Source organism: Maniola jurtina, chromosome 1 (genome assembly GCF_905333055.1).
Source record: "Maniola jurtina chromosome 1, ilManJurt1.1, whole genome shotgun sequence".
Classification (NCBI taxonomy): Eukaryota; Metazoa; Arthropoda; class Insecta; order Lepidoptera; family Nymphalidae; genus Maniola; species Maniola jurtina.
The window spans coordinates 5097319-5110212 of NC_060029.1; the positions used below are offsets into that span (position 1 = coordinate 5097319).

Here is a 12894-nt window from a genome sequence, read left to right on the forward strand (position 1 = left end):
TGTTTTTTAATGATTTCATGGCTGGGGTTTGTTGACGAAATGAAAACAAAGAAATCCATTATTAATTAAACATTTAATTCATTAACATACAATTATTTACATCTTACTGGCAATCAGTTCATATTTCTTTTTCTCTTAAAACTACTTATATTATAATCTTTAGCCATTCTCTTTTTATTTTAATACCATTTTCTCCATTTTCTCAGATTATTTAAGTTTTTTGTCGATGGAAAACTAATTGAAGCAATCAGCAAATACCTATAGCTAAAGTAGAACCAAAATAGTGGCTAATTATGAAAAGAAATGCACACTAAATAATATGATGTATATTATAAAAACCAATTATTTTAATAGTAATCATGAATAGAATTCTATAAGACATGATTAAGACACACGTCAGTGGATAAAGCCAAGTTCTAATAAGAAAATCAGCAACGCACTGACACTGTGAATTTATTAATTTACGCCAAGCATGGCAAATTTTATTATTTATATATATTTTTTTGATTACAACAATCATATTGTTTGATACACTTCTATTATATTAGCATAATTACAACAATCAGCATTTCCATCAACAATTAGGTATTTCAGTAACAACTAACATAATATTAATGTTTTTCAACACATATAAATCAGCAATCATTTTCCATATTTAACATTTAATATTTGGTTCTTTGGTATTTTTAATAAATACACTAACTACACTATGTTAATAATAATGTAATTTCTCATAGCTTGGTAATGCGTATCATACACAGAAAGATAACATTCATTTCATTCTACAATGTCTTTTCACAGCCTATACCTAATGACTAGACTTGACTATAATGTACTTTGAAGTGTAGATAGGTACATAATATCAGTATTTCAGCTTAAAATCATACCAGGGCATAGTTTCATATATATAAGACAGTTTTTTATAACTTTTTTAGCTAAATAGGCATGCGTTTGACTATAATTACACCCAATTACAATGTGATGAATGAGGTGCTACGCGCCTGCCTAGAAGATGCCTATTCAGACTTCTACAGAAAAGATAGGTTCTAGTAAAATAAAACTGTCCGTTGATTTATTAGCTAGAAATCCACTGGATATAAATAGATATCTTTATACTGAAAATGACTTTGAAGTCTGAATAAGAATAGGGTCAAAGTTTTTTATGCACATTACATAATCGTAAACTTATAGCTTGACGTACGTAAATAAATTATTCATATTCATTGTAGTGATGTCAAAGAAGAATTTATAGTTTCGATAAAAGGTGAATATTGAATAATCCATTCATTGTGGCTGGCTTAAGATTGTAATAAGATTAAACCTAACCTTAAGAATAGTAATACTGTGCAAAAGTAGAAAAGATTTTTGTATAAAAATTTTGCTACACTTAATATTACCAAGAACAACTAAGTATTTCATCAGTAGCTTCGAAGTTCAAAACAATAAAATTAGGCCCGATAGCTTTAAGTACCTTTTGATCATTAGCCATTTACAGTAATTTCATATTTGAATAGTATGACAATATTTTAAACAGAATAATACTAATTATACAAGCACACTAGATTAAAGCTGGTAACATACTTATAACACGAGACCCGACTTGACGCGTGTTGAGTTTTTCATCATATTAATGTAGCATTTTCTATGACCAGAAAGCATATTAAAACATTCAAAACTAGATATGTGATGACGAGTATACGATACTACATTAAGTTCAGGGACAAAGTTAACTGAATTCCGCGAGCGGAAAAACGCACGCGCAGATTTTGCCTTCAGGAATCCCGCTGGGTTTATCCCTATACTTAAGATACCGTTCGTATTTTTACGCAATAATTACAACTTCTTAAATAAATAAATGCTTATGTAATGACCAGTTGTAATTATTTTGAACTTATTTTTTATGTAAGTATCAACACTTATATTATTTCTTTGAAATATATTTATAATATTAATTTTTTTGAATATGTTTCAATAATCTATAAAGATTTTAGGCACATTCATTACATGTTGTGCATTAAAGAACCATTTTAGGTAAGTATTTGATACGTATATAAAATTTATGCACATAACTTACAAATACAATTATTAATCTTTGGCACATTTAGATTTATACATATACACGGGCCCTTACTTATAAAGATCTCACTGCATATGGACGTCAAATATATCATGACGGAAATATAAGAATCTTGATTAGTGAGGGCCATACTCAGGTATCTTTTCTCAACGATGACTCCAAGATAAGATTATTGTCAAGATTTACGATAGATACTGCATGTGTACGTATTTTGAACATTCATTCTTTGTTATCTACTTAAACATATTATTTACACTTACATAGCATCTATAAAGTAGGTAGGTACATCATTAGTGCAAAGTTTAAATGACGGGCTTTTAAAGCTTATAAAATGCACCAACTTTTAATGATTTTATGCCACCCCTTTTTCCCTTTTACCCAGTGACTTTATAATAGTGACTATAAGCACATTTAAATTAAGTAAGACTTTAAATCCATAAGTACTAAATATGCATAAAACTATTATGTACCTACAGCTATAGAGCTGCTTCGTCCCTTTGTAGAAAATACTTCTAAAACCAACTACCAAGCACCCTCAAGGTAATCAGGTGTATCGAAATTACCTACTTTTGTCATATACCATCTTTTCTACCTATTGGAATTAAAAAGTTCTCATTATTACGTTATAGATGGCTATGGTAAACCACTCTATACAGGCAATAAGACATTGCCTATTATAAATCATTCAGTACTCTTATTTTTGAAAACCTACTTCTAAGTAGAGGCAGTCTTAAGAATGAGTCCTTGTACTACACTTTGCCTAAAATTTTACGCATGTCACCATATTGGTGACTAGCTACCCGCTACTTCATTCGCGTAATTTATAACCTATAGCACTCTGGGATAATGTAGCTAGGTATGTATCAGTGAAAGAATTTTTAAAATCGGATCATTAGTTCCAGAAATTCTCATATATCGAAAATTATAAACCGTACCTCTTTATAATATTAAATGTAGACTGGTGGTCCAAAACACTTAGTCTAGGAAGTTCTAAAGTACTTTGAACACTTAACAAGTGATGTTACATTAGTTTAGCACTGAATCTGCACGAATGCTCATTTTGAGCTAAAAGTTTTCATACCGCTTGTACAGTTACTTTCAGGTAAAAAGAACGCTGAAAGACAGCGAAGGTATTGTCTGCGCACAGGTACTGCTTTCTCACACTACGCAAGAAACAATAAAATTATAGCTCATAGCACATGAGTAAGGATTGGAATTTCTTCTCATGTGCTTATATCGCACCCCTATATACCAAAACTGTTTTAACTTAACAAACATTTTTTTTGAACACAGAAACACTGATCTTTTACGATCAAAGACGAAAATTCTAAAAAAGTTTTTGAATGAATTTTGAACATACTTAGTTACTATGGTTTTATTCCCGTAAAGATAATCAAGAAAAAGAGGTTTTCTCACAAGACGAGGTTTTTGAATTGAAACAGATTTGATCTAAGGATGCATATGACATAGTGTGCTAAATTCATACCATCAAATAGATGAATAAATCGCTAGCACAGGCCAGCGGTCTTTTTACCAGAAATGAACTATAAGCATTGAATTATTATAATAATACTTATTTTATTAACGCACTGTAAGTCACGTTTAGGTCACAGTTTAGTTGGTGGACAGTGGTGCGGGTGACAGGAATCGCGCCGGCACTGGCAGGCAGACAAGGCAAGCGGCGCCCGGGAGGCGTCAGCGCGCCCGGTGCGCCGGTTCCGCTTCCGGTCAGGGCGCGGCGGCCGCTAGGGCCGGGCGCGATGGCGCGGGCACGCGGGGGCAGGCCACCACTGACCCGCGGGTGCTGTGGGTGTTGTTGGCTGCACCACCTGGAAAAAGGAAAATTAACTCTGTATTTTCATTCGCGGGTAAATTGACACAATATTATAATAAATTCTTCACAATATATTGCAAATTAAACATCTGACTGATGCTAGAGGTAAGCGAGCGCTCTGTAGGCCACTCGAAGTCAATACCGCGTCGTAGGTGGGGCATTGAGCCGAGTTTTGTATACTATAACAATATGTGTTTCAAAAATACTAAATCACTAAAACTAAAAGATAAGGCAAATGGTTAATTGGCATTGGATTGCGGGAAGTTTTTGCTAGCGTACTGATTACACCCTGTATAATGGACCTACCGATCTATGGTCTCGAGTCAACTTACCTATAAGCGATCCCAGCATTTTGGTGACAGAGAACTTTCTCGTCCTCTGCGGGGTGCGGACCTCGGCCAGCAGGCGGTCGACGCAGCGGTAGAGGTCACCGGAGTTGTCCGCCACGCTCGCTTCGCTGAAGGACGCGCCGTGGGCCGCACTAATCGCTTGACCCTCTTTTGTTGGCACCTGTAACAAACAAAGAAATGCTTTATTATTTTTGTTACAATAAAACACGTTGTCAAATGACTAGTCTATTATTTAACACAGAGGTCAAACGGCTGGACGATCAAGGTGGCCTATTTGTATTCGTAGCGTGAAAAGCTGCAGTTTTAATAATGTATTTGTTTGTTGGCTTGTCATGTAATCACCCTGCCACGAGGTATTTTTTTGTATGCTCGAGGGTGCCAGAGGCTATTTTTAATCCGGGAAAATAAACTAAAGAGGGGATTTTTAAGAACCTATCCACGCGGACATAGTCGCGAGCATAACCTATTGAGGTAATAAAAATGAGTCGCAGAAATCATGGGTGAAAACATGAGAACTAAAATGTTATTACTGGAGATTATTATACTCTTGCTAAAAACTAAAACTACCTGACTTAAAAGTCACTAGGAATAGCACACCTTTTTCAGGTTAAAATTAATCATCAGTTGTCGTAAGGTCTTTGTCAAGCGCAAAGTTTTCAGAACAAAAAGTTCGATCTCTCCGACTGAGTGAGAGACGTTGACTCATTCTGTACAAACAGTCTACTTATAGCGCCAGACACGTATTGAAGCATTAATCTTAGTTTAGGTATACACGAGATTGTTTCGAGTGCACTATCTTATATTTTCTCTTCGATAGTTTACTAACAAACTCCGCTAGCGAGAGTTCATTTTATTTATGGAACACAAGATTAATGAATAATTTAAAGAACTTCATTCAAATAAATCAAAGAATTTTCAACTTCCCACGGGGTTTTTTTGAAAATTTTAACGAGCGGACGAAGTTGCTGCTTCATCTAGCCACAGCAGCTAGTAAATGCGAAAGTGTGTTGGTTTGTCCTTCAAACACAGAGTGTTCAAGAGTCGTAACGGAGCAACGTGATTTTTTGGATGGACATAATTAAAGCCTGACCTGGCTACTTTTTATCCCGGAAACTCAAAGAGTTCCCTCGTAATTTTTAAAAACTTAATCCACGCGGGCTAAAGTCGCGGGCATCAGCAATTATATTATTTAAGTAATATAAATATTTTTATTCCCATCAATTCTATCGAAACACCAAAAAGCTAAAACCAAATATGCAAATGGTTGTTTATATTTTCATTAAGCAATTACTCGAGACGTAGCGTATTGTAGACAAAAGCGTAGGTTGGAAGCCCGACTTGAAGTTCAGAATAACAGAAATAGCACGATCACATAAAGCCTGATGAATCGTTGTTCTACCCACTTCCTTGCAAGGGAACGTTTTATGTTTAGAAACTTTTATACTTAGTTATTTGTCTGTGCTGTTTCTACCCTAGCTTAGAACCAGCGTTAGTAGGTTATACGTGATGAATATTAAATTTAAGCTTAATGGGCCGCCTACATAACACATTATGCAAGAGATTTTCTTGCTACTTAGCTTAGATATATTTTACAAAGTCGTATGTAATCTCTAGAAGAGGAGGATTTATGGAAATGACTTTTCGCCGTGTTGTGATGTTTTAGCTAACAATATACTTTGATTGGATATATTATTTTTAATAAAATATTTTGAATAGATTTTGTACTCGTAAGTACTAAGACATACTTAAATAATGTACTCAGAGAAAATCGTTTTGGAGGTACGTAAGCAATACATTTTCCTTGCAATTCACAGAGTTCATTAACTTTCCTATTCTTAATTTGGATGTGCTTTGGACGCATTATAATTCATGGTAAGACGCACACCTACGTACTAAGACTAGGTAGGTGTAGGTGGGAAGCATTTCCCAGCGATAAAAAAAAAAGGTGGGAATAGGGATATAGGATGAGAGCAGAGAGGATAGCTTCATAGAGTGCCAATGTCAGAACGATGTATGACTAGGTATACAAGTAGATACAATGTAAGTATCTTTTTTTCTTTCTTCCTTCTGGGCTGGTTTCCGCACTTAAACGTTTCCGTCCGGTACAATGTATATACTTAATTATAATATACTTAATCTTTCCAAACTAAAAAGTATAAGTATTTTATCAAAAATTCCATGTCAAAATATTAAATAACATCTGTTATCTGAAAATTTTTATCGAAAACGAACCAAAGACTTCATTTTCTTATCTGAATTCTGAATTGCACGAGGATTGCTTTACGGATATTTTAAGGATGTAGGAAATAATCAGATTACTTAGTGAGTGTATGTACGTAGGATCTATAGATGTAATCCCACAGTAAATGTCAAACGGTTATGCAAGCAGCCCACGCGGTTACATAAACACTCGTTCAAGATCGTATTGGAAATTCAAGATTTTCAAACATTTCAACTATGATTTGTTTTGTGGTTTTGTATTTTTGTTTCAGGTTAATTTTAGCAATGGTGCGCGAATTAGGTTTAACCAGGAAATAACCTTAACAATGCTTTATGGCATCGTAAAGACGTAGCCATCTGCCATAAGTTTCGTATCCGCTAGACATAATGGTTTGACACACTGTGCAAACAGAGATATCTCGACCTTTCTCAACGAGGCATACCGCACTATGAGAAATTTGAGCCATTTTGTGATACTGTTTCACTCAAAAAATGCCCAGTTTGGAACGTGAGTAAAACTTCAGAGACTGAAATGCCTCAAACCGACGCGCACGAGGACAAGTCCCAAGAAAAAACACACAAACATACATAGTTTAAAAAGTTTATTACAAACCTGTCTCAGATGATCCAAGTCTGTTTTGTTTCCTAACAACGCAAGAGGCATGCCTGTGGATGCTGCAGTGGGTCCGTGAGCTGGGCTTCCATTTGAGGGTGTCCTTTTCAGCGTATTTAGGATTTCTTGGGCGTATTCGAAGCTACTCCTATCCGTCACTGAATATACAAGTAGGCACGCATCAGCCCATTGGATCTGAAACAAGGACATGACAATACTATATCGTTTTGAAATTTGAAGTTCTCTTTGATATTATAGATGGAAGGTCCATGGTTTGATACCCGGCAGAGTCAATTTAACAATTTCTAATTTGAACTGGCACTGACAGCGGTTAGTAAGTTCCTGTTAGCATCTGTATAGGCGTCTTTAGTATAAGGTAGTCAATAGTCATCTTATGATAGTTTTCACTTTTTGAGTAATCGAAGTTCAGGAGGATGTTTCAGGAGCTGGTGGAGGCTCCTAAATTACGGAAATGAAGAATCTTTTTTACAATATTTACACTTGTCAGGGGTCATTTTTTCGGAAAATGACATAATCTCAAACAGTTCATACATACATTATTTAAATAGCTCGCGAAACGTAACCACACCCTACAACCAAACAGCAAAGATATCATTTAGCAATTTAGGTTCCAGAACTATTTTATGTACAAACCGAGAGGTCTGGTTTTATTAAACTATTTCAGATAAGGAGTTTTTTATTCAATGAGGTATAACTGGTCAGGTGATGTTTGCTAGTTAGGCCTAGTCCCAGACCTAGATTAACTTAAAAGTGTTTAATTCGTTATTATGTATGTACAATGTACATAATATTATTACTATTATTAACCCCCGACCCAAAAAGAGGGGTGTTATAAGTTGACGTGTGTATCTGTGTATCTGTCTGTGGCATCGTTGCGCCTAAACTAATGAACCGATTTTAATTTAGTTTTTTTTTTGGTTTGAAAGGTGGCTTGATCGAGAGTATTCTTAGCTATAATCCAAGAAAATCGGTTCAGCCGTTTGAATCAGCTCTTTTCTAGTTACTGTAACCTTCACTTGTCGGGGGTGTTATAAATTTTTAATTTACACTTGTTATTTTCTGTGTTCTTATTATGTCAGCAGCTTAAAGGCAATAAAAGTTTATGATTTGATTTTATCTGAGACTGAGTATGGTTACCGTCAGGTGAGATAAATTGATATCGTAAATAAATTACTGTGCGTAATATGACGACGTGCGACATCAGTAAGGGTTGTATTGGATTATATTGCGCATATAAATCGAGATAGAGGTAAGTGCTATACGCGGGTGCCATTATATTTCATTTGAATAATAAAATTTGAGCTTTTACTGCTTTCAACGTAACATAAAGTATTTAGATGAATGAATCAATCGATATGACCTTACTCAACACAGTAAGAAAAGCTTAGTTTGGCTAGTTAATGAAATAAAACCCTGAAACTTTTTATTATATTATTATGTAGTTCAAATATTATCACACTAATATTATAAAGGCGAAAGTTTGTCTGTATGTGTGAATGTTTGTTACTCTTTCACGCTAAAACTACTGGACGGTATTGGCTGAAATTTGGAATGGAGATACAGCTGGACTATTTCTATAATTACACCTGTAATACCTGTATCAGCAAATTAATAAATTGATTGATTGATTGATTGATTATACCCTGGATTAACACATACTTTTTATACCGGAAAATGAAGGAGTTTCCACGGGATTTCTAAATAATCTATATCCATGCGAAGTCGCGGCAACAGCTAGTACTAAAATATTATAAAGAGGTAAAGTTTGGGTGTATGAAGTAATGTCTGGAACTAATGATTCGATTTTGGAGATTCTTTCTCTAATAGATAGCTAGGACATTATTCCCGAATACTACAGGCGCTATCATGTGGGTGAAGATAGGAAAAAGGTAAGTACCTAGTTGTAAAATAAACTTAGAGCTTTTACGGCTTTTGCCGTGACATGAAGTATTTAGAATTTAGATGAACCGATCGATATCATTTTAATCGACAGGATGATACAAAAGCTTACTTTGCCTAGCTAATGAAACAAAGTACTGAAACTTTTTTATGTAGTTCAATTAGTGTAACCGGAGTCCAGACCGTGTGCGGAAGTAGCTACAGTATCTGACATCCTGACGGGTTAACCCATATAGAAATAGATTCAAGTGCCGTATCTATGTGAGACGCACCTAGCCAAAAGTAGAGCATTTCTGACGTTAATTAATTATGCGTGTATTTTGAAGACTTATTTGGCACCACTGAAATTTGAGATGTTTTTCCAAATTTTGTTAATAGGATTTATAGTTAGAATAATGTCCCAGATATGCAACCATACCCGTATATAATACCCGTACATAATGTAATTACAAATTGTATAGGTGTTAGCATTATGTTGTATAGGTAGTTAGTTTATAATTATATATATATTTTGTAAAAATATTCTAAGTAGGTAAGTCCTATCTTGTAGAACAACAGAGTCTAGACATAAAGCATCAAAGCTATTAGTGTTAACTGTGAAGCCAGATCCTTTCAATACATCTACGCAACAATATATCTATTACTCTACGGCTACTTATGTTTAGCGCCCTTGAATGCGTGATTATGAAAATGTATTGATCACTACCTACGACGAATTGTCGCTGTGGCACATAATATGAATCTGTTATCATAACTATAACATGTGACCATGTGACATGTATTTGGTACACCGTACAAGTGTTAATTTAAAAATTTATAACACCCCCGACAAGTGAAGGTTACAGTAACTAGAAAAGAGCTGATAACTTTCAAACGGCTGAACCGATTTTCTTGGATTATAGCTAAGAACACTTTCGATTAAACGACCAAACAAAAAAAACTAAATTAAAATCGGTTCTTTAGTTTAGGAGCTACGATGCCACAGACAGATACACAGATACACACGTCAAACTTATAACATCCCTCTTTTTGGGTCGGGGGTTAAAAAGGGAGAGCGATTATCGGGATTTAAACAATAAGGACAGCAGCCGAAACCAAAATTCTGAAAGATGACTAGCTGTTATCTTTTGTAAGCTCATTCTATATTATTTGAAGTAATGTTTCATTTAAAAATTTACGAACGAATAATATTAAGTGAATTTTCACCGAGAAGGAAAGAAGGCCTAAACGAGGTCAGAGGTGCACTTTCAAACGTCTACGCACTTTAGCTGTAAAATTATTAATTTAACATAACACTATAAACAAGGTGACTCACGCAGAAGCGTGGTGCGAGCACGTGCGGGTCACTGGAACGACTTCACTCCTCATGCCAGTCGTATTATATTCACGGCTATTAACCCACTTGCCAGAACGTTAAATGGGTTCAGTCTCAGTTTAATCTACGATTTTGTTTATGGCATACAAAGTACAAACAACCATATTTTGACTCCTCCAAATGGTACCGATAACAGATAAATAGGTGAAAGTATTCGCGGTGAAAAATTGAGTTATCCACACATTTGTTTATGGCACAGTTACACGGAAGTTACAGTTTAGTGCAACTGTAAAACATTTGAAATAAAAACTCATGCTTGTTTGTTAATTTAGACTCGTATAACGACGTGACCTCGGAAAATTATTGTTGTTATTCTAAAAGAAAAGTCGTATAAATATCCTTAATCTTTACGTGATTTACTAACTGTATTATTGTTTAGGGGTGCCAAAGGCCGCCGGTTAGTGTTGTGAAGGTGAATATCACTGATTGAACGAGGTCATCGTACAAGATTAACCTACATCTTATGATTGAATTGTGTTCGATTTTTATTGCTGTTATAATCAATATTTGTTTCAGTTTTGGCTATAAATTTTACCTAAAAGGTCAAGTCGATGAGGTTTTAAACCATTAGATTTAATTAGATATTCGAGGGCGGATTGAATGATAAGTGACTTTTACACGAAATGTATGGTTGTTCTTTCATTTTCCTCTGCTAGTTTTAGTATTTCAGCTTTTAAATTTAATGCCAGTTAGTCTTTCGATCTAGTTTAACCTTGTATGTAGGTTGGACGGCCGCAACGGTTACTTTGTGATCGATATAATATTGTGGGAGTTAATAAATTTACCTGTTCTGCCGGAAACTTGTCAGCGTTGGAGCCAGATACGTCTATCACCTCCAGCTCCACTGGAGTGCCGTTTATTGGCACAGTTTGTCTGTATAGTAGATCTGTGGATTAAAATATTTCAATAAGCAAATTGTACCTCTAGCTGAGTAATAATATATCGATCGCTGGTTGCGATAGCAATTGATGTATATCAATTATTTTCATATTATTATCAATAATCATTAAATAAATAGTTAAATAGGTCTTACAAATTCATATTATTATTAATATGAATTGAAAATATTACAATAAAACTTAAAGCTAGCCTTATCTAATTACTATACAAATCATGCCCGTAATATGAATTCATGTAAATATGAATTTGTAAGACCTATTTAACCCGCATTTAAGCAAATAAAATAATTTGATTTGATTTGATTTGATTTGAATAGGATTCAATTTTTACTCACCTGTATTTGAATGGTATTCACCGATGTATCTTCTTGTAAGGTACCTGACGATGAGAGCTGCAACAAAATAAATCTTCATTAATATAAAAATTAATCATTGGATCGCAACACTCTGGAATATCACTTATCTTGGTACGATAAGATGTAATTAATTACTTTTATATAAAAAAAAACAATAATTTGATCGTACGCTAAACCTACTTGTTAAGTTGTTAATTATGCAAGATTTTCTTGACCACCTAAGGATGCTTACATCTTTCTTTACAAAAATTTTAAAGAGTAATATGTATTTTTCAAAGTCATCATGTATGTTTGTACCCAAATATTATTTTTATTTTATGGAACAAATATGTATACTCGTAGCTACGTGAGGTTTCTGTAGTCCCTAATAATAAAGTGGTAAATAATTGTGAATAGAGTCGCTATTTGTCCCACTTTTATAGGAAAGATAAAAATACCAAAACCTCAAAATAAACCTCTTGAAAGAAAATGTGTAATGGTCGCCAAAAATATCTCGCTAGATTGTGCCGACAAGGAAAACCACTAAAATCAACACCGACTTCATTTCAATAACCGATATAAGATTTTGAAGTGCAATTTATTAGATTGATGGGTTCAGTGGCAAGTTGAGATGCTGAAGGAAACACTTTGGATTACAGTTGTTACTTGTTAGTCTTACGGTTCACTATGGACGGGTATCACGGGCATGCTTGTAGTTTACGTAATATAAATTTTCTGGGTCATCATGTTACAGCATTTTTCGTATGACTAATCTTCTAGGATTTTCACGTACCAAATTCCATTTCATGTTTCAAAATAATTTTTATATTTAAATGGTAGTAGCTATGGTTGTCTATCGTTATGTTTGATTAAAAACGATAGTAACCTATTGGTTAAGATGTCCGTCCGCCTTCCAGTCGGAGCTAATTAAATATCACTAAGAGGAAATATGACCTCCGCGGAGGTCCGATTTCTCTAACTTTACGGAGATACTTACATCACTTGCTTAAAACATGTGATATTCAATGATTGAATCAATTTAATTTTATTAAAACAATGAATTTTAAAACTAAAAACCTTAAAAAATATAATATAATATAATAACTAAAATATATTATTAAAAGGAATCCCTTTTAATTAGATGTTAATATTAAATTGCAGTAAAGGAAAATATCGTGAAGAAACTTGCACGTCTCAGAGTTTTCCATAATGTTCTCAAAGGTGTGTGAAGTCCATATCTATGGTGAACTCTGCCAATTCTCACTTGGTCA

General features: G+C 34.3%; 1 protein-coding gene across 3 annotated transcripts in view; it reads right to left on the reverse strand.

Annotated features, from left to right (window-relative positions):
* Positions 1 to 12894, reverse strand: part of LOC123864335 (ras-related and estrogen-regulated growth inhibitor-like protein) — a 30376-nt gene that overhangs the window by 13 nt on the left and 17469 nt on the right. For 2 of the 3 annotated variants that reach the window (XM_045904705.1, XM_045904692.1), the window contains exons 3-7: positions 11624 to 11680; positions 11175 to 11275; positions 7095 to 7289; positions 4244 to 4421; positions 55 to 3906 (exon numbers count right to left, since the gene is read on the reverse strand). In XM_045904705.1, the coding sequence (XP_045760661.1) occupies positions 3806 to 3906; positions 4244 to 4421; positions 7095 to 7289; positions 11175 to 11275; positions 11624 to 11680 (632 nt within the window). In that variant the 3' untranslated portion in view covers positions 55 to 3805. Of the gene's footprint in view, positions 1 to 54; positions 3907 to 4243; positions 4422 to 7094; positions 7290 to 11174; positions 11276 to 11623; positions 11681 to 12894 lie in introns of those variants that run through there. The other variant, XR_006795756.1, reaches the window with a different exon arrangement.